At 39.9% G+C, this 24,683-nt stretch overlaps 2 protein-coding genes across 11 annotated transcripts in view; one reads left to right on the plus strand and one right to left on the minus strand.

The window, feature by feature from the left end:
- tle2b (TLE family member 2, transcriptional corepressor b) overlaps positions 1–17,752 on the plus strand; it is a 215,457-nt gene extending 197,705 nt beyond the window's left edge. For 4 of the 6 annotated variants that reach the window (XM_057841876.1, XM_057841875.1, XM_057841877.1 and 1 more), the window contains 6 exons: positions 459–708; positions 2,708–2,955; positions 3,035–3,182; positions 6,307–6,457; positions 6,544–6,620; positions 13,174–17,749. In XM_057841876.1, coding sequence (XP_057697859.1) covers positions 459–708; positions 2,708–2,955; positions 3,035–3,182; positions 6,307–6,457; positions 6,544–6,620; positions 13,174–13,281 — 982 coding nt within the window. In that variant the 3' untranslated portion in view covers positions 13,282–17,749. Of the gene's footprint in view, positions 1–458; positions 709–2,707; positions 2,956–3,034; positions 3,183–6,306; positions 6,458–6,543; positions 6,621–13,173 lie in introns of all 6 variants that reach the window. The other 2 variants (XM_057841880.1, XM_057841879.1) reach the window with 2 other exon arrangements.
- Positions 17,753–21,355: 3,603 nt separating this feature from the next.
- The window catches only part of tle2a (TLE family member 2, transcriptional corepressor a), a 94,345-nt gene continuing 91,017 nt past the window's right edge, over positions 21,356–24,683 (minus strand). For all 5 annotated transcript variants that reach the window (XM_057841162.1, XM_057841166.1, XM_057841165.1 and 2 more), the window contains exons 19-20: positions 21,687–21,763; positions 21,356–21,603 (exon numbers count right to left, since the gene is read on the minus strand). In XM_057841162.1, the coding sequence (XP_057697145.1) occupies positions 21,496–21,603; positions 21,687–21,763 (185 nt within the window). In that variant the 3' untranslated portion in view covers positions 21,356–21,495. The remainder of the gene's footprint in view (positions 21,604–21,686; positions 21,764–24,683) is intronic.

Here is a 24,683-nt window from a genome sequence, read left to right on the forward strand (position 1 = left end):
GATTGAATACACAAGTAATTGGGGTAACTACCAAGGTTGTGATAGGAATTGCAAGCCAAGCTAACTGACACAACAGTGCACAACTGTATCTTTACTTTATAATCCCTCCTCTTAGTTGCAGGGAATGATTTTGAAAGACAACTGTTGGTGTTTCACAACAAACATCTTTATGGGCCATCCTCCCTCCATGATTGCGATTTATGTCAATAGCCCCTGACTAGCACCTGCTCCACTATCGATCCTCCATTAGCACTGCTACATTGACTCCGCATAGTGAGACAGGGTGCCATTATGCTGGCCCGCCCATTTCGACAACATGTCACTGATGTGGTGCCTGTTGGTGCAAGAAGCCGCAGGCTCTCTAGTGTCATATTTATAGATGAATTCATCTTTCTGGAAATGGTGCTTTTGTTGTGGCATTTCCTAGCCCATCAATGATTCCTGTCTGTGATGCACAGGGCTTACTCGTTCCACGTGAGCGCGGACGGGCAAATGCAGCCAGTGCCCTTCCCGCCGGATGCCTTACTGGGCCCAGGCATCCCTCGTCACGCCCGACAGATCCACAGCCTGAGCCATGGCGAGGTGGTGTGCGCCGTCACCATCAGCACCTCCACACGCCACGTCTACACGGGGGGAAAAGGCTGCGTCAAAGTCTGGGACATCAGCCAGCAGGGCAGCAAAAGTCCAATGGCCCAGCTTGACTGTCTGGTAAGTCATCTCAGGGTTTCCCCGAGGATTTTTTGAAGCAACGGTGGTGAGATGCAACAGAGTCGTACAGCTTCACCATATTGAGCCACGGCAAAAATGCGTCATATTATGACAAAATAAGATTGTTTTACCCCAAGAAGAACCACAAGAAAGATCTATTTGAAATATTTCATTAACCAGGCTAATGTCGTAGCTCTCAGCTACGGTACATGTACATAAATGCGTAGTTGATTACAGCTACATTACCCTACGTAATAATACGACTTTTTTTCTCGTAGCAATAGTACGACTTACATGTCGCAAAACATGAGAAAAAAAGCGCATTTATCAAGGTTTCGTCAGCCGTGATTGCGTATATCCGTTCACCAAAACAGCCTGATAGCACCGATATAAGTACGCCTGCCCCTCTACTATTGGATGCCTTGTTGACATTAGCGCAGCGGCGCTCTGAAATAAAGCAAGGCTCTATTTTGGTCCCCGCCTCTAGGCGCAAATTCATTCAAACTTGCCGTTCCGTCCAAGACGGCCGTTCACCGCTCACCTTCGCCGAAAAGTCCGATCCAAAATACTGTAATGCCCCGGATGGGGGGGAGAAGGAGATGAGTCGGTATTGGCTTACCCACTTTATTGTGGCAACAATAATTAAGAAAAACAATAACAAAATAACAGCGGGCTGCCGCGACTTGAGACCGCGATCTCTCGCCATGACTTCACTATTAATGTAATTAAGAAGTCTATGCTCTCGCTTTCTCGCCCGCTCTCCCATTCTTCCTACTCGCTTCTCTATACGTCACAGCTCTCCAGTCCGATCGTCTCTTAAGGGGGGCGCGCATAGTTACAAACATTGCAATACAAAATGAATAGGTTGCTGCTGAACCCTTCACACTAGGCTGCCGATAGTTTGAAACGGCCTTTAAAAAAAAAAAAAAACATCTCATTTGCAAGGCGTGGCGGCTTTTATTTTGGTGTGGCGGTGCACCACAATCTGTTATATGTAGGGGAAACCCTGCATCTTCCTCTTATCTTTATTACAACTGTGCAACAGTTAAAACTTTTAACTACAGTTAATAACATGAGATCCGTATGATTTATCGCATCATGAATACTAAGACGCACGCAGGGTTGAAAAGGCATGTTTCTAGGTTACGGCATGTGGGTCATACGTTCAGTAGTTCAGCATCCAATCATACTTCAGCGAGACGCGTCTTGTTAAGTCAATAATAACGGGACTGGCTAAGGCCATTATAAGAAAAGGTTAAGAGGATTGACCGAAAGAACAAACTTAGGCGTACAGAAACATGATTGAATATATATGCTACCTGATTTTAGGTAGCATAACAAAAGTTTTCATGACTTCATTCTCTGAGGGGTTTTGATTATCACAGAGTTTAGGCTTAACCCGAGAGTCTGCTTTGGTAGCATACAGCTAGCCCGACCCACTAACTGTCGGCAGAAAACCAAGATAGGAACCGAAGAGGAAATTTTCTGTTCGATCCTTAATGTATACAATATAGATGTTGAAATATTCACAAAATCCCTGGTATATATTTTCGAGAAGGTACTGTAAAACCAAGCACTTATGTGCTACTAAAGACTGAAGTCTGCTCTGTACTACCTAACTTGTAACTTATAAACAACACAGTAAGTCGATGTGCTGTGCGAAAACCTAACTCACAGAAGGCTGGTCTCTACTGTCTAAATCCTAACTACAATTCTACAATTAATTAATCACCTCTGAAACAGCAAAATCAAAAAACGGGATCCGAGGGCTGATCCATATCCATCCCTAGAATATGCATACCAAATTTAATTGTCATCTATTCATGAATAACCGAGGAAAAGCTCAAAATGATAGTGTAAACACCATCAACAAAAGTGGCAACTTGACAAGCCTTCAGTCTATAATATTAATATATAAATACATAAACTACCTTAATTGTCATTAAGATCAAAAAGTCTGTTTTCCTCTGGCAGTGATGTCCACCTTTCATCCCGGCAGAACCGCGATAACTACATCCGCTCGTGCAAGATCCTACCTGATGGACGCACGCTGATAGTGGGCGGTGAGGCCAGCACGCTGTCCATATGGGACCTGGCCACACCCACTCCTCGCATCAAAGCCGAACTGACGTCGTCTGCGCCCGCCTGCTACGCTCTGGCCATTTCGCCCGATAACAAAGTGTGCTTCTCCTGCTGTAGCGACGGAAATATCGTCGTGTGGGACCTGCACAACCAGACACTTGTCAGGTATGCCCATTGACAACACAGGAAGTATGTATTGTTTGTATGGGATAAGTTGTTTAGGCGATAATATCACTTCTTCCAGGCAGTTCCAGGGCCACACGGATGGAGCCAGCTGCATCGACATCTCGAACGACGGCACCAAGCTGTGGACGGGAGGACTCGACAACACGGTGCGCTGCTGGGACTTGAGGGAGGGACGCCAGCTGCAGCAGCATGACTTCACCTCACAGGTATCTATCACTGTTAATGGCAGTGAATGAGTTCACAAAGATAAGATTAAATTGTTTTGGATTATGGGCCACATGTATATTTTGGTTTGGCTCTTTCTGTCCTAATGGTTGATTAAAAAATTTACGAGTGCACCTGTCCGGGCCCGCCTGCTCAGCAGCAGCATTATGACCACACAAAAACAATCATTACAGCCCAGACATTTGTGAATTAGATAATATACAGTGGGGCACATAAGTATTTAGTCAACCACTAATTGTGCAAGTTCTCCCACATGAAAATATTAGATAGGCCTGTAATTGTCAACATGGGTAAACCTCAACCATGAGAGACAGAACGTGGGGAAAAAAACCAGAAAATCACTTTGTTTGATTTTTAAAGAATTTATTTGCAAATCATGGTGGAAAATAAGTATTTGATAAATGCCAAAAGTTCATCTCAATACTTTGTTATGTACCCTTTGTTGACAATCACGGAGGCCAAAGGTTTTCTCTAAGTCTTCACAAACTTTTATCACACTGTTGCTGGTATTTTGGCCCATTCCTCCATGGAGATCTCCTCTAGAGCAGTGATGTTTTGGGGCTGTCGTTGGGCAACACGGACTTTCTATGGGGAAAGTCACAGATTTTCTATGGGGTTGCGATCTGGAGACTGTCAAGGCCGCTCCAGGACCTTGAAATGCTTCTTACGAAGCCACTCCTTTGTTGTGCTGGCTGTGTTTGGGATCATTGTCATGCTGAAAGACCCAGCCACGTCTCATCTTCAATGCCCTGGCTGATGGAAGGAGATTTTCACTCAAAATCTCTCGATACATGGCCCCATTCATTCTTTCCTTTAAACAGATCAGTCGTCCTGGTCCCTTTGCAGAAAAAACAGCCCCAAAGCATGATGTCTCCACCCCATGCTTCACAATGGGTATGGTGTTCTTCGGATGCAATTCAGTATTCTTTCTCCTCCAAACACGAGAACCTGTGTTTCTACCAAAAAGTTCTATTTTGGTTTCATCTGACCATAACACATTCTCCCAGTCCACTTCTGGATCATCCAAATGCTCTCTAGCGAACCGCAGACGGGCCTGGATGTGTACTTTTTTCAGCAGGGGGACACGTCTGGCTGTGCAGGATTTGAGTCCCTGGCGGCGCATTGTGTTACTGATAGTAGCCTTTGTTACTGTGGTCCCAGCTCTCAGTAGGTCATTCACTAGTTCTTTCCGTGTGGTTCTGGGATTTTTGCTCACCGTTCTTGTTATCATTTTGACGCCACGGGGTGAGATCTTGCATGGAGCCCCAGATCGAGGGAGATTATCAGTGGTCTTGTATGGCTTCCATTTTCTAATAATTGCTCCCACAGTTGATTTCCTTACACCAAGCGTTTTACCTATTACAGATTCAGTCTTCCCAGCCTGGTGCAGGTCTACAACTTTGTCTCCGGTGTCCTTCGACAGCTCTTTGGTCTTAGCCATAGTGGAGTTTGGAGTGTGACTGACTGAGGTTGTGGACAGGTGTCTTTTATACCGATAATGAGTTAAAACAGGTGCCATTAATACAGGTAACGAGTGGAGCCTCGTTAGACCTCATTAGAAGAAGTTAGACCTCTTTGACAGCTAGAAATCTTGCTTGTTTGTATGTGACCAAATACTTATTTTCCACTCGAATTTGGAAATATTTTTTTTAAAAATCAAACGGATTTTTTCAAGTAGGAGAACTTGCACAATTGGTGGTTGACTAAATACTTATCTGCCCCCTCGTGTATTGCCCTCAAAATTTACTTTGTTGATTTTCCTTTGCTAGCCATCATATTTTTACGGAGCCCCTAATGGGACATCAACAGAAATATATTAAATTTCAGCAATTTGGTGCACACCAGATTGTTTGTCGTGGGCACCAGAAACTGGTAAAAAAAAAAAATCTGGTAAACATTAGCATTATATAGCATTTAAGCTAGCGGACTTTTGCTATGCAAGTTAGCCAATGCTAATGTTTACAACAATTGGCTAACTTGCATAGCAAACGTCCGCTAGCACTTAACATTATATAGCATTTAAGCTAGTAGACTTTTGCTGTACATTAGCATTAAATAGCGTTTAAGCTAACGGACTTATGCTGTGCAAGTTAGTTCATGATCTTAGTGAATCATCTTCAATAACAGCAATTCAAATTTGCGTTTACAAGTAGCTGCTGATACAGAAGTAACAAAAAATTAGCATGTATCAGTTAGCGTCCGCACAACATAAAAAACAATCACATAAACTCCCGCCAAGTATTCGACCACAATTGAAAACGCACAATAAACAGCACAAAAGGGGTTAAATACAGCCGTGGATGCTTCACAAGCAATTAATGTGCGCGCAGGCTATTACATCTCTCACTAGGCTGCGCTCTTCCTCATGTGTGCGTGTAGGGGGTGAACATGCGCTAGCGTGCGGATGTAGTACCTGCTCTACGCTTCCTGCGCCAAAATAAAAGCATGCATCACAAAACATTTTAAAAAATGCGACTCAGTCCAAATCACGTAAGTCACCCGACTTACGTTGTAACCCGGAGACTTCTTGTAAGTATAGATATAGATTTTTACTCATTTTTAGGCCATTTCTTGACAAATCGTTAACAAAAATGAACTAATTCTTCCACTGTCCAAAGTGCTACCTCAATCAAGTCTTGACAACAGTGCAATTTATAATCTGTGAATACAGACCAACAAATCATCTGAGTCCGTAAGTTATAGTATGATTGCATGCTCCTTTTTGTACGATATAGTTTTTGTGACTAAAAAATACGATGAATTATTTAATTTAAAAAATACATTTTAGATAGTCATTTTACCTTCTTCACCTGTGAATGACTGCACGATGGTCAAGTAAAGTATGGATAAAAAAAAAATAGTGGTATGAGAAATACTGTGTAGATGTGAAAACAAAAGGGCCAAATAGGAGATGTCAGGAAATGAAGGATGAGGGTGGAAAGAAGATAAGCTTGATGAAAGGAAGCCAGCATGACAAGAGCAGAACAATGCGGGGTGGAAAAAAGAGTAAGATCGCAGAGCGATACAAAATAGATAAACGATAAGAATGTTGAAAATGATGAATGTAAGAACGAAAGGAAAACGTGTGTGTTGCACCTTGTCCAGATCTTCTCACTGGGTTACTGTCCAACGGGCGAGTGGCTAGCGGTGGGAATGGAGAGCAGCAACGTGGAAGTCCTTCACGTGTCCAAGCCTGACAAGTACCAGCTGCACCTTCACGAGAGCTGCGTGCTCTCGCTCAAGTTTGCCTACTGCGGTCAGCATGCACACCTGCGCACACAATTGTACACCTGTGTCTTTCCGTGTCTTACCCGAATATGTGTTCGCGTGCGTGTGTTTCAGGCAAGTGGTTTGTGAGCACCGGCAAAGACAACCTGTTGAATGCGTGGAGGACCCCGTACGGCGCCAGCATTTTCCAGGTGACCTGTCTTATATAATTCCTGATTACGAGGCAAGCGAGCTCTTAGCCCTGCAGTGGTCCCCACCTTTTTTGCACCATGGACCGGTGTGACAAGGGCCTTTTTTTTCACGGACTGGCAATGTCTGGCAGAAAATTACAGTAACTTTCAAATAAAATGACGGGGCTAAAAACAAACATTAAGTGCAGGGAAAATGTATGTCCATACGCCTAATCAACCTTTTATTAACGGTGGCCTCTCCTAAAACTTGACGGTAAATATCCTTGAGCGCAAGGATGAGATTATCTCCAATTATGAAAGGTTTCTTGTCTTCGCCATGATGCTCTCCGTGCATCGCTTTTGTTGCCTAGTTTGCTAGCTTTTGGCCACATATTACTAGGGATGGGAATCGAAATCCGATTCCAATTCCGAACCGGTTCCTAGTGTTTTGAGGCCTCGACATCACAATGAAAAAGCCTTAACGATCCCTTCAACGATTCCTAAAGACGCGTATTGCGTCGTGACGTGTCTTGTTGTCCAGACGCATCAAACTAGCATGGTGCCAAGAAGCACTCCCTCCAAAGTTTGGCTACACTTCACCAGGAAAGAGGATGAAAATGAAAGGTTACGATGGTTTAGCACGAGCATTGCAGCCGTAAACATAACAATGACAGCACATAGGTTCAAACGCTCGAAAGTGTGTCTTCACTTCACGAGGAAAAATTACAACAAAGCGACTTGCAGTCATTGCAAGGTCGAGATAACTGTATCGGGAGGGAATACGACTGCACTGTCCTTACAGAGAGGCTAAGGCTCAGTCCTGGCTATACAGCTAGCTAAACTCCCAAATGACGATGCAGAAGACGTTGGTATAATTTGCTAACTTTATTCAACCATCATTTGAAGAGTGAAACTAAAAATAGAAATTAAACAAATCAATTTCGTCCCCAATAACAGGTTTGCTTCAACGTAAATCAGCGATGATTAGCTGCTAAAATAGGGTGACCATATTTTGATTTCCAAAAAAGAGGACACTCGGCCCGGCATTGAGATACTTGAATTTTACTCGAAGATCACTCAAAGATGCGTATATCTCCCACTTTTTTTTCACTCAACAGGCTTTATTCTTCCTAAGAAAAAATAATCAAACAATAAAAAAAAAAAATTATTATTATTATTTAAAAAATAATATAATGCAGACTCATGGAAATGTAGTCCAGTTAATACACACACACAGTTGGCTATGTGCCAACTCAACATTTTTTAAAATTACAATCACGACAATTGTTGTTGACAAAATGTTATTCCCACTCAATTTTTATTCACATACAAAGTTCTATATTGTACGCAAACAATAACTGAAATAAACTGACAAGCGATTCAACCAGCATGTTTCCAAACGCAGCAGTTCAAATTCAAAACTACATTGCCCATAATGCCTAGCGCAGCTGAGCTCACTGATTGCTATTAGCGAATACGGGAGCCGAGGCAAAATCAGACTTTGCTATAAAAGTTTACGACCATCGGCAGCGCAAAGATCGACAACAAACGGGATTTTACAGATTACACCAGTACAAATCACAGACAGAAGTCAACAGTTGCCATTATATACGTATTTATCGTAAAAAAAAAAAACAACTCATAAGCAACACAGCTATTTAGCTATACTAGCATTCAACCACTAACTAACGCAGAACAATTACAAGACTCATACAATATACTGCATCTCTGTGTACACACATAACCCTATGTACAACAGAAGACACGTGATCGACATTAACAGGAGAAACTTACAGAAAGGTGTATGGAGCCACGTCTTTTAGAACTTCTTATTGAACTCCTTACTGTAGTCTGAGCTCTCGCCAAACCGTCAGTAGATGGTGGTAATTCCCCATGAAACAAAGGGTGAACTGCCAAAAAAAAAAGATCTACTCCTTCTCCCGCCCCTACTAGTAGGAGCAACGTCAACGCAGGCAAGCGCTGCCCCCTAGCGGCCAGAGGAATTCTCTTCAAGTTGGTCCCGTTAAAAAAAATCATAAAAACCGGACATTTTTATGAATTTATAAAACCCGCCCGGACAACGAGGATACTGCGTGAAAGTAGGACTTGTCCGGGCAAAAGAGGACGTTTGGTCACCCTACTAATACAGTAATAATAAACGGTTAGCATGCGTTCGCTAGCATTAGCACATCGTTCAAACCACTACACAACTGGATTTAAGCGTCCGATCGCGAGTAGAAACACACAACAACAACACAAAAGATGATACATACTGGCGTTGCCTCTGTAGATATTTTACAAACATGGACAAAAACAAAGAATGTAGGTAACTCGCTCACTCGCTTGGATGCGGCATTTCTTCTTCGCGTGTAAGCGCGCTCTTCTTCACGTGAGCGCGTTGTTCTTCGCGTGAGGAAGCGCAAGGGCGCCCCCAGTTGAGTGTGAAAGCGCCATAAAAACTAAAAGGCATGCATTTAGATATAATGGTAAATAAGACACTTTAACCCAGGGGTCCCCAAACTACGGCCCACAGGCCGAATACAGCCCGCCTCCACATTTGGTCCGGCCCCCTGAACAATACCAGAGAGCATTTTGATTTTTTTTTTCTTCTCAATATTGTTATTTATTTCCTGGCCTTTTCTGTAAAGAACTCAGAGTGGGTTATTTGGTTATTATCTATTTAATTAATAGTGTTTTTATCATTATTATATTATATTATATTATATTTAGGGCTGTCAAAATTATCGCGTTAACGCGCGGTAATTAATTCTTTTAATTAATCACGTTAAAATATTTGACGCAATTAACACACATGTTCAGCTCAGACAGTATTCTGCCTTTTGGTAAGTTTTACAGCAAGGCTTTTTGTGCTGTCTAACAGCGAACTCTTGTGGTCGCTTTGCGACATGGTTTATTGTTTCCTTGCCAGTTCAGTATGGCTGCACGACGTCTCGGTCTGACGCCTACATTGTAATGTTGTGCTTATATGATCCTTGGACAAGATTTGTCCGTAAATATGGTTGTTGTAAATAATGTACATATTATGTTAGTAAGCGAAATGTTATTTTTTTTGTATGAGACGCTTTTTGTTTATGTTTAGTGAACCTGTATAGCATGCTAAGCTAACGTTGTTGCTAATGCAATGCTTGTGTACTTTTTTTTGTAGTTTTACGACGGTCTAAAGAAGACAATGGTTTGAGGCCATTTTATTAATAAATCAGATGAAAAAGGAAGATGTCTGATTATTATGGTGTCGTTCACTAGCTGTCTAGCTTTGGAAAAAGTAGACGCTTCGGAGTGAGGACAGCATAGACAGATTTAAATGACAGTAGAAAGAAATGCCCACTACAGTCCTTATGTACCATATGTTGAATGTATATATCCATCTTGTGTCTTATCTTTCCATTCCAACAATTTATTTTACAGAATATATATATAATTTACAGAAAAATATGGCATATTTTATAGATGGTTTGAATTGCAATTAATTGCGATTAATTACGATTAATTAATTTTTAAGCTGTAATTAACTGGATTAAAAATTTTAATCGTTTGACAGCCCTAATTATATTATATTTGAATTCCATATTTTCTGGACACCAACAAAGTGTCTTTAGAAATAAGACTTCGTTTAACCAATATACTTTGTTTTCACAGTGTTACCTCCCTTGTGTAACTGTTGGAGTGACAGGTGGAAATCACAGCTGCTCTTGATCACTTTTAACTTGTGGCGTTTATTGCCAAGCACATAAAAAAGTCCGGCAGCCTCCAACATAGCCACACACACAGTCATTACAGCGTGCGCACTTTCTTCTCTCCCTGTCCGCCCACGCGCACACACGCCTGTCGGCTCCCAGGCAGCACTTGCTACAACAGATTTCTGTACTACTTCGCATGTTTGTAGTGTTACCGCTGTACTCAATCATGGTTTACACGTTCTGCATATGAAATACACGTTAGCTAATTAGCTTGGTGCTCGGCGCTAACTATTAACATCTCAAAAACAACAACAATAAAGGCGAAACAGTACAAGAGGCTTCGTGTACTCACCTCTTATAGACGCGCACAGGTCTTAGCAACACACTTCAGGATTTTTCAATTGAAATGCCTTAAAACTACTGCTGGACATCTGAAAGACAAGGAGAAATGAACTATCTCTCTTCCCCTCTCGCTCTAAAAAATAACTTGTGCACAAAAGCACAACCGACGGGTTGTTCCTGCCTGTCTCATACACAAATTTATTTTCCAATCTTTTAAAAAGGAATAAATCTCTCTCCCAGTAATTGGAAGCATCTATCATAACATCGTGCGTGCGTCCGTTAATGATGTCCGGGCGGCAGACATGTCTTGAATTTCGTTCCGCTACGAGCGGCTGTCATAAAGTTATAAGGTAAAATCATCGTTTTTGAACCTTTATGAATTGTAATCGAATCGTCACGTGTCGACTCGCGATGCATGTAATAATCGACTTTTTGGAACTCCTATAGTTAGAACGTTGCGTGTGTTTGAGTTTATCCAGTGAAAGGGTCCTCGACACTCTGCCTGGCCTGGCCCCCGACGGGAAGCCGTGGCGCAATGTCTGTAGGAGCTGTTTCGTCAACTGATAGCGAAGTCTGTGTATCAGAGTAAAGTGAACCGGCAGATGAACTCCCAAAACCAGGTGTAACGGCTCTCAAACTATTTGAGTGGAACAGAAAAATGGCCACGAATTGACTGATGTATTTCGCCACTTTATTTCCTCCTTTGCTGTGCGAGCAACACCGTGAAAAACGTGTGCGCCTTCTGTCCAAACATAAGAGAGCTGTTAATTTCTATCGTGTGTCCGCGTTCTCTCGTTAGCGTCCTCCATCTTTTTTATCTGTCCGTGAATTCGCGCTCTTTCCCTCTTCTCGCCGTACATGCAAAACTACGCGTGAACTTTACGTATTCACTATAATATATTTCACCATAAGATGGCAGTATTGCGACACAGGTAGATAACAAAAACAATGTGGATGTAAAATACTCAATAAATTTCAACTTCTTGTATTGCGACAGCTACACCAGGGGTCCCCAAACTACGGCCCGCGGGCCGGATACGGCCCACTTCCACATTTGGTCCGGCCCCCTGAACAATACCAGAGACCATTTTGATTTTTTTTTTTTTCCCTTCCCAATAGTGTTATTTATTTCCTGGCTTTATTTATTTCCTTTCCTGAAGAACCCAGAGATAGTTATTTGTTTATTATATTATATTATAATATAATATAATATAATATTATATGATAACATAACATTACATTACATCACATTATAAAGTGCATTTATGACAAAATCGACTTGTACACAAGGGATGTTGCTTTGTAATCGAAAACTTTGATGTACATTAACACTTATATTATGTTATTATCAGTGCTGCAACGATTAATCGATTAACTCAAGTATTCGATTAGAAAAAAAGATTCAAATTAAATTTTGCTGCTTCGAGTATTCGTTTAATTAATGTGGCGTTGTAATGGTTTGTTTTGAAAGTGTTTGCATTTATAGTTGTATTGAATTGGGTGGATATACTGCCCTCTAGTCTGCCTCATTTCATGTGGCTGAATCCAGATGCTCCCTGTTAAGACCAACATAAGCTAAGTTTTTGTTTGAGCGAATGTTTTTTTTTAAACGCAGGTATAATTTAGTTTATAGGTATATTTAGCCGTTTTTGGGGGGCATATGTGTTTGAACCATTTGTTAAGAGCATGGTAAAAACAAAAAACGTTAGCATTTTATAGCATTTAAGCTAGCGGACTTTTACTATGTAAGTTAGCCAATTGTTCTTTTGTTGTACATAGAGCCTCATTTATTTATTTTTTATACCGTTTGAGGCTCAACTCAGGTATTTTAAATTTTTGTGTCTTATCCGATCACTCGATTATTCGAATTTTGATAGCTGCAGCCATGATTGTTATATTATATTATATTACATTATATTATATTATATTTTATAAATTACAATATTATATTATATTATATTATATTATAATTATTTTTATTTTATTTACTTTTGTTCTGTGAAGAATCCAGAAAGGGTTATTTGATTGTGGCTTTCTGAAAAAAACAATAAATTTTTACATTTAGGCACTCCTGCAATCGTCACACCTTTTCTGCTAAACTGACCCCGGCCCCTCATCACAGAAGGGAAAAGTTTTGGGGACCCCTGCCCTAAACAATGTCACATTACTGGAATTCAGAATGGGACTGAGAAGCACTGTGGGACTGCTTGTGACATTGTTTTGTGCCCTTCAAACTTTACATGTCAGGTCATGTTTTTATATTTTTTTCCTCTGCGTGACAGCAAGAAAATTGATTTTGAGCCAAATTCATTGCCAAGATGCATCTGAGACAATGGAAGGTCAAAGTGTGCCAACGGAACTAGCCAGCGTGTCAAGTAGCACGAGTGATATTGACATTGCCGTCGAATTAGTCCCCAGAGTGTTTCGTGATGAGTCAGTATGTGTTTAGCGTGTGACTGAATTGCTAATGCCTCTTTCATCATTGAGTTATAAGTCATATCTCTCTCTCTCTCTCTCTCGTTTCGGCGGTCTAGTCCAAGGAGTCGTCGTCCGTGCTGAGCTGCGACGTGTCCCCGGACGACAAGTACATTGTGACGGGCTCGGGGGACAAGAAGGCCACCGTCTATGAGGTGGTCTACTGAGTGAGAGGACATTCAAGTTGCCTCGACAACCGCTCGCGCATCCATAATGTTGTGGAAGGTGCCCTCCCCTTCTGCACGCAGTCTACAGAAAGAACCAGCAGTGAAGCATATGTTTGGGTTTTTGTGCAAAATTTCTGGATGAACCAAATATGCACTTGAAGCTTTTAAGAGATCAACTTACAGTGGTATGAAAAAGCATCTGAATCTTTTGGAATTTCTCATATTTCTGCATGAAATGTGATCTGATCTTTGTCAAAATCACACAGATGGAAAAATGGTGTCTGCTTTAACTAAAACCACCCAAACATTTATAGGTTTTCATATTTTAATGAGGATAGTATGCAAACAATGACAGAGGAGGGAAAAATAAGTACGTGAACCATCACTTTTAATATTTTGTGCCCCCCCTTTGGCAGCAATAACTTCAACCAGACGCTTCCTGTAGCTGCAGATCAGTCTGGCACATCGATCAGGACTAATCTTGGCTCATTCTTCTCTACAAAACTGCTGTAGTTCAGTCAGATTCCTGGGGTGTCTGGCATGAATTGTTGTTTTCTGATCATGCCACAGCATCTCAATGGGGTTCAATTCTGGACTCTGACTTGGCCACTCCAGAACTTGTATTTGTTCTTCTAAAACCATTCTGAAGTTGATTTACTTCTGTGTTTTGGATCATTGTCTTGTTGCAGCATCCATCCTCTTTTTAGCTTCAACTGTCTGACAGACGGCCTCAGGTTTTCCTGCAAAACCTCCTGATAAATTTTGAATTCATTCTTCCATTAATGATTGCAAGTTGTCCGGGCCCTGAGGAAGCAAAGCAGCCCCAAATCATGCATGATGCTCCCTCCACCATGCTTCACTGTGGGGATGAGGTGTTGTTGATGTTGGTGAGCTGTTCTATTTTTCCTCCAGACATTGTGTGTCTTTCCAAACAATTTAACTTTGGTTTCATCAGTCCACTAAATATTTTGCTAAAACGTCTGTGGAGTGTCCAAGTGCCTTTTTTCGAACATTAAACGAGCAACAATGTTTTTTTTTGGTTTTGTTTTTTTTGACAGCAGTGGCTTCTTCTTCTTCTTGAGTCCTCCCATGAACACCATTCTTAGCCATAGTTTTACATATAGTTGATGTGTGCAGAGATGTTGGACTGTGCCAGTGATTCCTGTAAATCTTTAGCAGACACTCTAGGGTTCTTTTTTTACCTCTCTGAGTATTCTGCGCTGAACTCTTGGTGTCATCTTTGGTGGACGGCCACTCCTTGGGAGAGAAGCAATAGTGCCAAACTCTTTCCATTTGTAGACAACTTCTCTGAATGTCGATTGATGAACATTCATAGTTTTAGAGATGGTTTTGTATCCTTTCCCAGCTTTATTCAAATCAACAATCCTTGATCGCAGTTCTTCAGACTGCTCTATTGACCGAGCCATGATGTACATCAGACAAATGCTTATCATTGAGACAATTCTTACCAGGTGTGTGTTTTATAGTAGGCAGGGCAGCTTTAAACCACTTATCAGTGATTGGGCACACACCTGACTTACCGTAATTTCCCGAATATAAGGCGCATCCGTGTATAATGCGCACCCCAAATTTACTTGTAAAATCTAGGGGAAATTATTGTACCCGTTTATAATTTTAGAAGAAAACAGAGCTTGTGTACAGATACAGAGATGTCATTTTACTGACTGGTGAAACACAGCACAAGCATAGCACATTGGTAGTTCAAAACATTACCGTAAACTGAAAATATTTACGGTAATAATATGATTTGACAACTTCTCCAACTTACCAGAATCTAGGAGAAAAGAAAACAGATGTGACTTTTCTTTTAAAGGCTGCTGTATAACTTGCTCGTTTCCTCATGATGAATAAATGTTTCTTCCATGGATTGATACGGTAAAATGAAAGTGAGAACGTAAGTCGGAAATCCGTGAGAGCTCATAGCTGTCAACACGACAGTAACAAAAGGAACTATTGTTATTTGGGTTTGAGTTTCCCGAGGGACCGATATAGTTGACGGACACAGGAAGTGTGTGTCCTTACATTTGTTATGGTCCGAATTGCGGAGCTGCAATAAACGTCGACTCAAATGAGTTCAAGAAACTAAATTCTGTGCTTTATGAAGAGTGTAAAAAGCAGAATTTAACACAGACGAAATCATTCGGCCGATTAGAGTGAAGTATTACCGAAACAAAACGGTGACGTCACGTACCGTAATGGTCGGCAACGGGTCGCCGCATACGTTTCTTCAACACAACGTGGCCGTGTCAATGAAAAAAAATCGGTTTATATATATATATATATATGTAATACATATATATTTCTGTCTCCATCCATGTACCCGTTTATAATGCGCACTATGAGTTTACAAGTTGATTTTGGGGAAAAAAAGTGTGCGTTATATTCGGGAAATTACGGTAAATTGTTTGGTAAAAATTCGCTTCAATTGCTCTTTATGTCTCCTTAGGAAGAGGGTTCACTTATTCTTCACTTTTCTGTCATTGTTTGCATGCTATCCTCATTAAAATCTGAAAACCTATGAATGTTTTGAGTGGTTTTAGTTAAAGCAGACACTTTTTACATCTGTGTGATTTTGACAAAGATCAGACCACATTTGATGGTGATTTTATGCGGAAATGTGAGAAATTTCAAAAGGTTCAGATCTTTTTCATAGCACTGTAGATTTGAGCTTCTCAAACCATTTTGGATTCTAATGTCGGATTTTCCTCCTCCAGTATAATTTGTGTATTTGAATGTGTTTACCGGACAGGAAAGATTAGGGTATGACAGGGCAACATTTGAACTCAATGGCCATCATCGACGGCGGTAAACGTCCCTTCCAATTTGACTTCCGTTGTCATTGGCAATGAATTACAGTTCAAAAGTGCTCGTGCATTTTAGCTTCATCCTGTTCGGCACAAATCCTGTATACGCGAATGCGTGTTTGAGTAAGGAATGTAAATGAAAAGGAGGAGGCTGTCTAATGAGGGCTGTTTCCTGATTAAGAGCTCAGCAGAGGAAGGGAAGCCCCCCCCCCCCATCCAAAATCCCTCCACCCCAGAAGAGCACTGATAGCGCACTGTCGATTCATTAGGCACACACGCACACACGGCTGTAATGAGGCCCACGCCGCCGCACGCTATGCCTGTCGAGAGGTGTCACGAGCCAGGGGGGAGCCCCCGCGTCGCCGAGGGAGGCACAAACACACCCCCTCCGGGAAACGATACGCAGCCAATTAAACAGCCTCCTTGCTTATTATCTCTTATTTCCTTTTGACGCCATCTAATGAGCGTCGTTCTGTTCTCCCGACAGCCATCAGAGGGTCCCAATAATGTGTCCCCCCCTCCCCACGCCTCCTCTCAAAAGTTACACAACATGTCTGTTTTCATATAATTAAGAATCAACAATTTTGTACTTCTTTCCAGCTTTTTCAGTCCATTCATGTTCGTTTCTACCTGCTTGTCTATGGTTTCAAGGTTGCCTGTAGCAGACATGTCAAATTGAAACATTACTTTTTTATTTAAGAACCCCCACAGTAGTGGTGACAGGCAGCATCAATAAAGCCACTTACTTGGTTTTCGACTTCATTTTTTTATGAAACTACTCAGTTGGATTTTGAAATTAAGCCAACAACGGGCAATTTGGCTAGCACTAGATTAGTAACAGGAAAAATGCAGTAGGAAGAACAATTGGTCTACCATTGGGAAATAATAGAAGGAAAATATCGCCACTGTATAAGAATTGAAGAAAAAAATTCTGTAAAATGACCTTTTTGTACAGCATGCAACCAAATTCTCATGGGAAGACTGTAGCAATCATAGTTTTTTGGGGGAGTATTTTTCCCCTTGCAGTTCTGTCAAGTGCGCAGCTACAGAGTTTGACATTTGGACAATGTTGATGATTTTGCCTGCCTGCCTTTCAGCCACAACTTCCTCTCCTTTTCACACGAGGCTCCATGTATGTACAGTATACTATGTATGATGGCCACGCGTTTGCTTTTTACTTGTTACATTTACAAGCTGATGTACAGGGTTTTGTTTTTCTTGAAAAGGTCAAGGAGGCTTCGTCCCACTGCGTTGCGTCTTCCATCCCACGTGCTGTATAAACATTGACGCTAATACTATTATGTGTGCATAATAAACCTAACACGTGTTCATCCTTTACATGACTTGTTTTTTCTTGTGCCGAAATTTGTTCTCTGAAACTCAAATGACGTGCACACAACACACCACCAACCCTAATTAGGGTTTCTAATTAGGGTTCCTGTTAATTTGAATCCCTGACTCTAGTTAAAAACCCTTCATTGCGAAACCCTAATTAGTTTATTGTAATTACATGGGTTAAGCCTGAGCAAAATAAATCAATTTATAAAAAGATCCCTTCTAGTATGGGAAGATTAATATGAAAACGAATCTCCCCTCACCCCCTATTTTTCTTGATATATATATATGGCGGAAAACACAGACAAGACTGAAAAAACTGTTTCTGCTCTTGCACTCCTCTTTAAATGAAACTGCTGTATTTTAAACCAAAACAACTGTTGTGTTTGATAGAAAAATATGTCTATATGCTGTCATAGCAGATTCATGGCGCATGAAGCCCCCGAACTATTTTTAATTTGTCCGTCTTACCCTGAAAACCCCCGTTTGCAGACGTCGCGCAACCGCTTGTTTGAACCCAGCCATAAAAACAAGGGAAGTAATTATATTTAGTATTCAAAATGTCATTTTTAGCTTAGAATCATTAATTGATGTCTAACATTTAGTTTAAAAAAACGACTTTTCAAAATTATTTACTTTAAAATTATTATAAATTTAAAATTATTCACTCACATATTTTAAACTTTTAAATTACGTCACAGTGATAAAATTGGCGTCTGTTAAAAAGTCACGGATATCTACCTCAAAACTATTGCTTAATTGTTTTTTTTGTTGTTGTTGTTCTTGTTGCATTTTCCCCAATATTTTAGATGATGAATAATCGATCCAAAGAAATATTGAGGGAAAAAAGTTTAAAAGGGTAAATATATGAAAATGAACCCTAACCCTAAACCCTAAAATGAAACCCTAATTATAAACCTTAACGCTAGTTGGAAACCCAAATTCACAACTCTAGGATTGGCACCCTAATTCAAATTCCTAACACTAGCTTGAAAGCTTTACGTGGTCATTAAACATGATTTTTGTTTTAAAATGCATATTTGTTTTCGATTTTGTATCAGAAGTGATACATTAAGCATTACATGCAGTTCTCGGGATGAAACAAAAATAAAATAGAAAAATTGTTTAATAAAAATAAAAGCGACAATGAACTGAGGTCCAGAAGTGCTTATATAAAATACGTTTGGCAATATAGGGTTAATTCTAGCTTGGACCCCTAATTTGGAACGCTCACCTAAATTTCAAACCTCAGTTCGGTACCGTAACCCTTGATTGAAACCTTAATGTGGTATCTTAACCTTGGTTTGAAAACATAACTCAGGACTCTAAAAAAAAAACTAGTTTGGCACCCTAATTTGGCCCCAACCCCACTGCTGAAACCACAATTAGAAAATTTATTATTTTAAAAACCCTATTTTGAAACCCCAACTCTAAAATCCTATTCTGAAACCCTTAATACAAACCCTAAATTGAAACCCTAATCTTGGCGAGAAACCCTGATTGGAAACTTTAACCCTAGTTGGAAACCCTAATTTGAAACCCTAACCTTAGTGTGAAACCCTAGTTGGAACCTTAAACCACGTTTTGAACCCTAAATCGAAACCCTAATCCTTGTTACAAACCCTATTTTCTTTACCTTAGTCGAAAACTATTACCCTTTAATGAAACCCTATTTAAAAACCTCAACCCTAGTTTGAAACCCTAATGTGAAATCCTAACCTTGGTTTGAAACCTTAAATCCGAACTCTAGAAAACTCTAGTTAAGCACTATAATACGGATCCCTAAACCCTAATTGGAAAACTTCAGTTTGAAACCCCAAATCTAAAATGTATTCTGAAACCCTTAATACAAACCCTAAATTGAAACCCTAATCTTGGCAAGAAACCCTGATTGGAAACTTTAACCCTAGTTGAAAACCCTAATTTGAAACCCTAACCTTAGTGTGAAACCCTAGTTGGAACCTTAAACCACGTTTTGAACCCTAAATCGAAACCCTAATCCTTGTTACAAACCCTATTTTCTTAACCTTAGTTGAAAACTATTACCCTTTAATGAAACCCTATTTAAAAACCTCAACCCTAGTTTGAAACCCTAATGTGAAATCCTAACCTTGGTTTGAAACCCTCAATCCGAACTCTAGGAAACTCTAGCTAAGCACTATAATGCGGATCCCTAAACCCTAATTGGAAAACTTTAGTTTGAAACCCCAACTCTAAAATCCTATTCTGAAACCCTTATTACAAACCCTAAATTGAAACCCTAATCTTAGCGAGAAACCCTGATTGGAAACTTAAACCCTAGTTGGAAACCCTAATTTGAAACCCTAACCGTAGTGTGAAACCCTAGTTGGAACCTTAAACCAAGTTTTGAAATCTTAGATGGAAACCCTAATTTGAAACCTTTATTTTAGTCGGAAACCCTAAAATGACCTGGAAATGACAGTATAAAATTTGATATTGGCATTTGGCAATATAGGGTTAATTCTAGTTGGAACCCCTAATTTGGACCCTGACCTAAATTTCAAATCCCAATTTGGTACCATAATCTTATCTTGAAACCCTTATTAGTAAACCTAAATGTACCCTAGTTTAAAACCCCAAATTTAAATTCTAATTTTAGTCAGAAACCGTAATTCAGAACTTGTTTGACACCCGAATTCAGATCCGTAACACTAGTTTGAAAGTTTTCTGTGGTACTCAAACATAATTTAAAAAAAAAAAATGCATATTAGTTTTCTAATTTGTATCCTAAGTGGCACATTAAGCATTACATGCAGTTGTCGTGGTTTAACAAAACTAACTAACGTGAGATTGAACACAATAAGGTTTGTTTGAAATGCTAGAATAAAATGTTATATTGACATTTGGCAATATGGGGTTAATTCTAGTTTGAACCCCTAATTTGGAACCCGAACATAAATTTCAAACCCCGATTCGGTACCATAACCACAGTTTGAAATATTGATTCTAATTAGAAACCCGAACCTAGTTTTAAACCCTAAATTGAAACCCTAATCCTGGTTACAAATCCTATTTTCTTAACCTTAGTCTGAAACCATTACTCTTTAATGAAACCCTAATTAGAAAACTTAACCCTAGTTTGAAGCCCTAATGTGAAATCGTAACCTTAGTTTGAAACCTTAAATCAGAACTCTAGAAAACTCTAGTTAGGCACTCTAATTCAGATCCCTAAACCCTTATTAAAAAACTTCAGTTTGAAACCCCAACTCTAAAACCCTATTCTGAAACCCTTATTACAAACCCTGGTTTAAAACCCTAATCTTAGGTGGAAACCCTAATCTTCGGTGGAAACCCTAATTTGAAGTCTATGACTCTTGTTAGTCGGGTTTGAAGTCAATCTTTTCATTTTGGGTTTGTGTTAAAAGTATATTAGTTATTTCTACATGTTTTAAGCAAATATGCTAAACAAGCTAATTACGCAACAATAACAGAGTGGCCTCTAGTGAAGTTCCACAGTTGCCTTTAGAGAACTTTATTTACATCCATATAGAAGTCGTCGAACACAACAACGAATGTTGAACACGAAGCAGCAAACGTTGCTCCGTTGTCACATCTCTGGTAAAACCGCCGAGTCATGTTTTATTAAAAAAAATCAAAAACACCCAAAGAAAAACAGCAATATTTGATAACACTTGTTTTTGTGTCTTCACGAGGCCATACAATCAAGTTTGCTGCTGTAGCCCAACTACAAAAAAACAGTACAGCCAAAACCGGACCGTAATGGGCCAAGCCGCTTTGAAGCGGGCCGAGGTCCGAAGCCGCCTTCCTGCGTCGTCTTTTGTCTCCTTGTGGTCCACAAAGTAAAAAAGAAAAAAAAAAAAGCTAAAAAAATGTTATGTTGCTAATGTCTTGTCCACTACAGAGGTTTTATTATTGTTAAGATTTTTTTTGAAAAAAAAAAAAAACATCTTTGGAGGAATCCCACACTTGCTCAATCAGCTATCCACTAAGAGGCCTTGTCGGAGTGTTTAAAAAAAAAAGTTCAGAGTCTTCTGGTCATTCTTTCACAAACAAAAAGTAGTTGAGTGTCTGTTCAGTAGATGACTTCATAGACGGTGGCTTTCTTGTCCCCTGAGCCCGTCACGATGAACTGGTCGTCGGGGGAGATGTCGCAGCTCAGCACGGACGAAGACTCCTTGGACTGAACATGTAGGTGCAGATAAAGGAAGTCAGTTGGGAAATTTCACAATAAAACGGACTAATGTTGTTTAGATTGAGATTTACCTGGAATATACTGGAGCCGTAAGGTGTCCGCCATGCGTTCAGTAGGTTGTCTTTACCCGTGCTCACAAACCATTTACCTGCACGAGATGAACATTGAGGGTTGATTTAAAAAAAATTTTTTTTTTAAGATCATCCGAATTTGTAATAACTGCAAAATCGTAGCAGCACAAACAAAATATTTTTCCAGCACAAACGAATGGCACCACTTCGGGTCCATTTTGCAGTAAATGGGGTGCTACAAGATGTAATCTGATTACTTTTTTCAGTAAGGAGTAACATGTTCATTTTTCTAAACCAGCAATCTGATTAGAGTTAGTTTCCTGAGTGTCTGTGCGTAACTATTTTGTTATTGCCGCATAATGTATGTAGAGTGAAGAATATTGTAATCATGTACGAAAAGCATTTTGAACAGAAAAATGCTCGAAACGTCCCCGGTACGTGTTTCCACGGTAACCGCTCAAACTACCGTATTGGCCCGGATATAAGACGGTAGGGTTGTTCCGATCATGTTTTTTTGCTCCCGATTCGATCCCGATTGTTTTAGTTTGAGTATCTGCCGATCCAGATATTTCCCAATCCGATTGCTTTTTTTTGCTCCCGATACAATTCCAATCATTACCGATAATTTTTCCCGATCATATATATTTTGGCAATGCATTAAGAAAAAAATGACTAAAACTCGGACAATTATATACATTCAACATACAGTACATAAGTACTGTATTTGTATATTATGACAATAAATCAAGATGGCATTTACATTATTAACATTCTTTCTGTGAGAGGGATCCACAGATAGAAAGACTTGTAATTTTTAAAGGTTAAATGTGACTTTGTATATTGTGACTAAATATTGCCATCTAGAGTATTTGTTGAGCTTTCAGTAAATGATACTGTAGCCATTTAACTGTTCTGCCCAAATGAATGATGGGAAGTGCAACCATGACTGTGCGTAGTGGCACCAATTGATATATCTTCTCTGCGTTGGAAAATAACATCAACTACTACCTTTCTTCCCCACATTTGCCACGTTTACAAATATTCCAATTACAATCGGAATATTTGTTCAAACCGAATAAATGCGTTCCATATAAACACCTCATTCGGAATGAACAGGCCCAAACCGAATGGAATTTCATTCCGATTCACAGGGGTGGAATATTCCTTTTCCCAAACCGATTAGAAGTAAAATTATATCATGTAAACAGGGAAGCGGAATGGTGTCTGGTTGCGTTCTTTCTGCACATGCTCCGTACTGACGTGGTGACGTCACTTTGTGACGTAAGTAACGTCACTTGCAACATGGCTTCCAAGCACAGCGCACCTAATTGGAGTCCGGCGGAAAGATTGTATTTAATTCAAACTTTAAAAGAATTGAATATAATTGCTCGCTTAGACGGGCGTAAAACGAGGAACGGTGAACTATTTTAAAAAGTTCACGAGAGGTTACACGAAGCCGGAATAGACTGGAGCGTTGACCAGATTAGAAACCGGTGTTCTGCCAAATTATCCTACATCGGCGAAACGTCTACATTAGTCGAATTTGACACCTAAAGTACTACCGTGCGCTCTAAACTTGTTTTGTTTAGATGCATACAGGAATAACGTACTAAAAAAATGCCTGCAGAAAATACTTAAATGTAGTTATATTAAATAAGGACGGTTTAAATACGCTACGTGACTAATGTGGTCAACTGCTTCAAAGCTAACACAAAATAACACAATGGTTAAAAGTATGAGAGGGTAATACATGCAAAAAGTATCTTAGAGGCAGTGAAAAGGTTCTAAATAACTAAATAAAAACAAAAATAGTGAGTACTCGCCGCTTCTAACCGATGTGCGCATGCGTGTGGATGCATGCGCAAGCGCCCTGAGCATTGTGTAGGACGTTTCGCCGCGTAGTAAGAAATGGCCGAACACCTGTGGAAAACCGGCTACTACAAGGCAAAAGAGCAAAACAGCAGAAGCGGATACGACCCCACAAACACAACAAGTGGGTTAAAGTTAAAACAGCAGCACTCCGACGATCGATCTCCATGTTTTGCAATGTGACGCTTTGTTTTGATTAATCTGCGCATATCAGACGGCAGTTGTCAAACGTCCTTTCGGAATAAAGGCAGTCACATGTAAACGCTGGATCGGAATAGATGAAGTGACATGTAAACAGCTGATCTGAAATTTCTATTCGGAATGATTTGAATCGGTACGAACAAAAGTCAGCATGTAAACGTGGCTAGTGCTTCCCACGATATTTCTAATTGTTGAGAGAGGGATTGTAAGGCTTTAGCCAATTAAAAACAGGCTCCAAAGACTGCCAAAATCCACTCTACTCATTTCATGCTGCCTTTTAGCTCTATATATCGGTAAAACGGCGCCATTATAGATTGAACGCGACAATGTGTGAGTGGGTCGTGCAGCGCAGCGTTAATTGCGTCAAATATTTTAACGTGATTAATTTTTAAAAAAATTTAATTAACGCCGTTAATGCGATAAATTTGATAGCCCTACTTTAAGCCAAAACTAAAGACTCTGGATGAGTGTAAGACATTTTGTCTGTAACGTTAAATACAATTAGAAAACGTTTTAATTAAAAAATATATATTAAAAAAAGGCATGTCCGATATTTTTTTGCCGATTCCGATACTTTGAAAATTACGTGATTGGACATCTTTATAAGACGGTGTTTTTTGCATTGAAATAAGACTGAAAAAGTGGGAGTCGTCTGATATTCGGGGTCTAGACATTATACCCATTCACAACGCTAGATGGCGCCAGATATCATTGACGCGAATGCTGAACTTGAGTCATGCTCTGTCATGACAGATCTCAGCTACTCTCAAGTTTAACCAGTTTGCATTATTTTATTGCAATGTTTTTCCTTATTCAGATTTTGTTTCAAGACTACAGTTAGACCTCACTTTGATGGTTAATGCAGATATTGCAATTTTGTTGTTTTATCACAATAGATTGGTTTATTTACATTTCAAACACCAGAAG

This window comes from Corythoichthys intestinalis, chromosome 7 (genome assembly GCF_030265065.1).
Source record: "Corythoichthys intestinalis isolate RoL2023-P3 chromosome 7, ASM3026506v1, whole genome shotgun sequence".
In the NCBI taxonomy this organism is placed as follows: Eukaryota; Metazoa; Chordata; class Actinopteri; order Syngnathiformes; family Syngnathidae; genus Corythoichthys; species Corythoichthys intestinalis.